This window comes from Cyprinodon variegatus, unplaced genomic scaffold (assembly GCF_000732505.1).
Source record: "Cyprinodon variegatus isolate N-32 unplaced genomic scaffold, C_variegatus-1.0 Scaffold1855, whole genome shotgun sequence".
Lineage (NCBI taxonomy): Eukaryota > Metazoa > Chordata > Actinopteri > Cyprinodontiformes > Cyprinodontidae > Cyprinodon > Cyprinodon variegatus.
This window is the reverse complement of record NW_015152308.1, coordinates 47,799-49,721: the sequence shown is the minus strand read 5'-3', so window position 1 is coordinate 49,721 and position 1,923 is coordinate 47,799. Positions and strand designations below refer to the sequence as shown.

At 42.2% G+C, this 1,923-nt stretch overlaps 1 protein-coding gene across 1 annotated transcript in view; it reads left to right on the top strand.

Moving 5' to 3' along the window:
- The first annotated feature begins 1,911 nt into the window (after positions 1-1,911).
- The window catches only part of LOC107104709 (rano class II histocompatibility antigen, D-1 beta chain-like), a 1,625-nt gene continuing 1,613 nt past the window's right edge, over positions 1,912-1,923 (top strand). The window contains exon 1 of the mRNA XM_015404780.1: positions 1,912-1,921. Coding sequence (XP_015260266.1) covers positions 1,912-1,921 — 10 coding nt within the window. The remainder of the gene's footprint in view (positions 1,922-1,923) is intronic.

Below are 1,923 nucleotides of genomic sequence, written 5' to 3'. Positions count from 1 at the left end.
AATAAACTCTGTTAAACTTTTACCCAGCCTCCGTTGTGTTCTGCATGTAGGTTTGATATAAAACCAATCATGACAGGCGCATGGCTGTTCGTCAGCTGCAGGGCAGATCTCTGCAGAGAGGAGATACAGGTCAGTGACTGGATTTGTCGGGCTGATAATGACTTGGAGCAAAGTCACTGACCTGATTCAAAGTTCAGTCTGCTTACGGAGAAAAGAGCTGAATCCTAACGGGAGGTTTCTTCACAGCTTGTGGTGGGTGACACCCCCAGAGTTCATAGAGAGAGAGCAGAGCAGGCGCCAGCCAACGCCAAGCGGCAACTGTGGCCATAAGGGGAAATCCAAAGCCAGAGTCAGAAGACAGGTCCAGGTTCAGAAGCCGGTAGAATCCAGGAATCAGTCCAAAACAGATCAGACAGAGGCTAAGCAAAAACTCATGATCCACAGGGCAGAAACAGGTCATAATCAGGAAAACAGAGAAGATTACAAAATGCTAGACTTAGTCTCACCAAAACGCTCAAATAACCTGGCGCTGATGGAAGACAAGCACACAACATAAATAGCAGAGGAACCAGGTGGAAATGATCAGCGTTAATCAGCCGCAGAACCAATGAGACAGGGGAGCAGGAGCAAAGGAAAAAAAATGAACGAGCAGCGCCAAGATCATGACACTTTTCCTGTATATCAAAACCTCTGTCAGCCAAAACAATATCGCTAAGCAACAAATTAAGAAAGCCACTGTTCAGGGCACTTTGTCACTTGTACCCCCCATCCTTTAGACCCTTGGTTTAATGCCTATTAATTCGTTTTTACTGAAAATTATCTTTAAAGGTGAAGCTGAAAATGGCATATTTCCTATTCTATGAGCCCTAATGCAAGCCTGGTTAAGAGCCCCAGATTGAAACGACAGGTTTTCTTACTTTTATGGTATGCTTATAAATATTTAGATGAGCTGTGCGCTGATTGGTTGGATTACAATGAGCGAAGCTGCTGAGCAAAGACGCATCATAGCAACAAGTACATGCTCACTGAAACAGCTAAACAGCTAAACTGGTGTCTTACATCTACCTCTATTTATATTATTTGGCCAGTGAACCAGTGGGCTGGTCTGTATGTCAATTTCGGGGCGTGCCAAAAGTACATGCCAGAACCAAATTAAGGCAACATCCCCAAATTGATTCTGTGCTTTGTTTGAATTTGCATGTTTTATGATGGAAGTTTAGAATTGTGAGTTTTGCAGGGAAAGGAGGTGACAATGGGGTTTTAACTTCTCTGTACGTCCATTTCACCCACTGAACTATCATTACTCATCTTTGAAAATGTAAACTCTGTTTTGCATTCTATGACCTCTTTAAAATCTTCTTTTCATTTTACCCTTTAGACTAAAAAATGAAACATGAGAAGCAGCCTGAAACCCCAGTAGTTCAGTATTGAAGCATTTGTAAGCCTGTAGCCTATTTTCCCTGAATTTACTTTGGGTGGGAAGTTCCCATGCTGTTCAGCGGATGTGACGTCATGGGCATCCATGATGAATGGGTCCAACCTAGTAAAAAATCAAAGCATTATATTGGTACACCCAATACACGTTCTGTATGAATGCACTTTTTCTCTTGTAAACTAACAGCTTGGATAGTAACCCATAGCTCAGGAATCATAAAATGTCAGACCGATCAAAAACATTGGTCATAAAAACTCCTTCTGGGCATAAACTAAAATGCCCTCCACAAGATGGCTGAACCAAGAGACACAAACTTTAAGTATCAAAAAGAGGATTGTGGAGAAACAGGGAGAAATGGAGATGGAAGACTCCACGCAGCTTCGGCATCAGAAAACATCAGCAAAGAAAGCAGTTCATGGAGCTCTTATTAAAAAAATCAGCATTTACACTGCATGAAAAGTGGGATTTTCGTCAATATGCGGCACTGT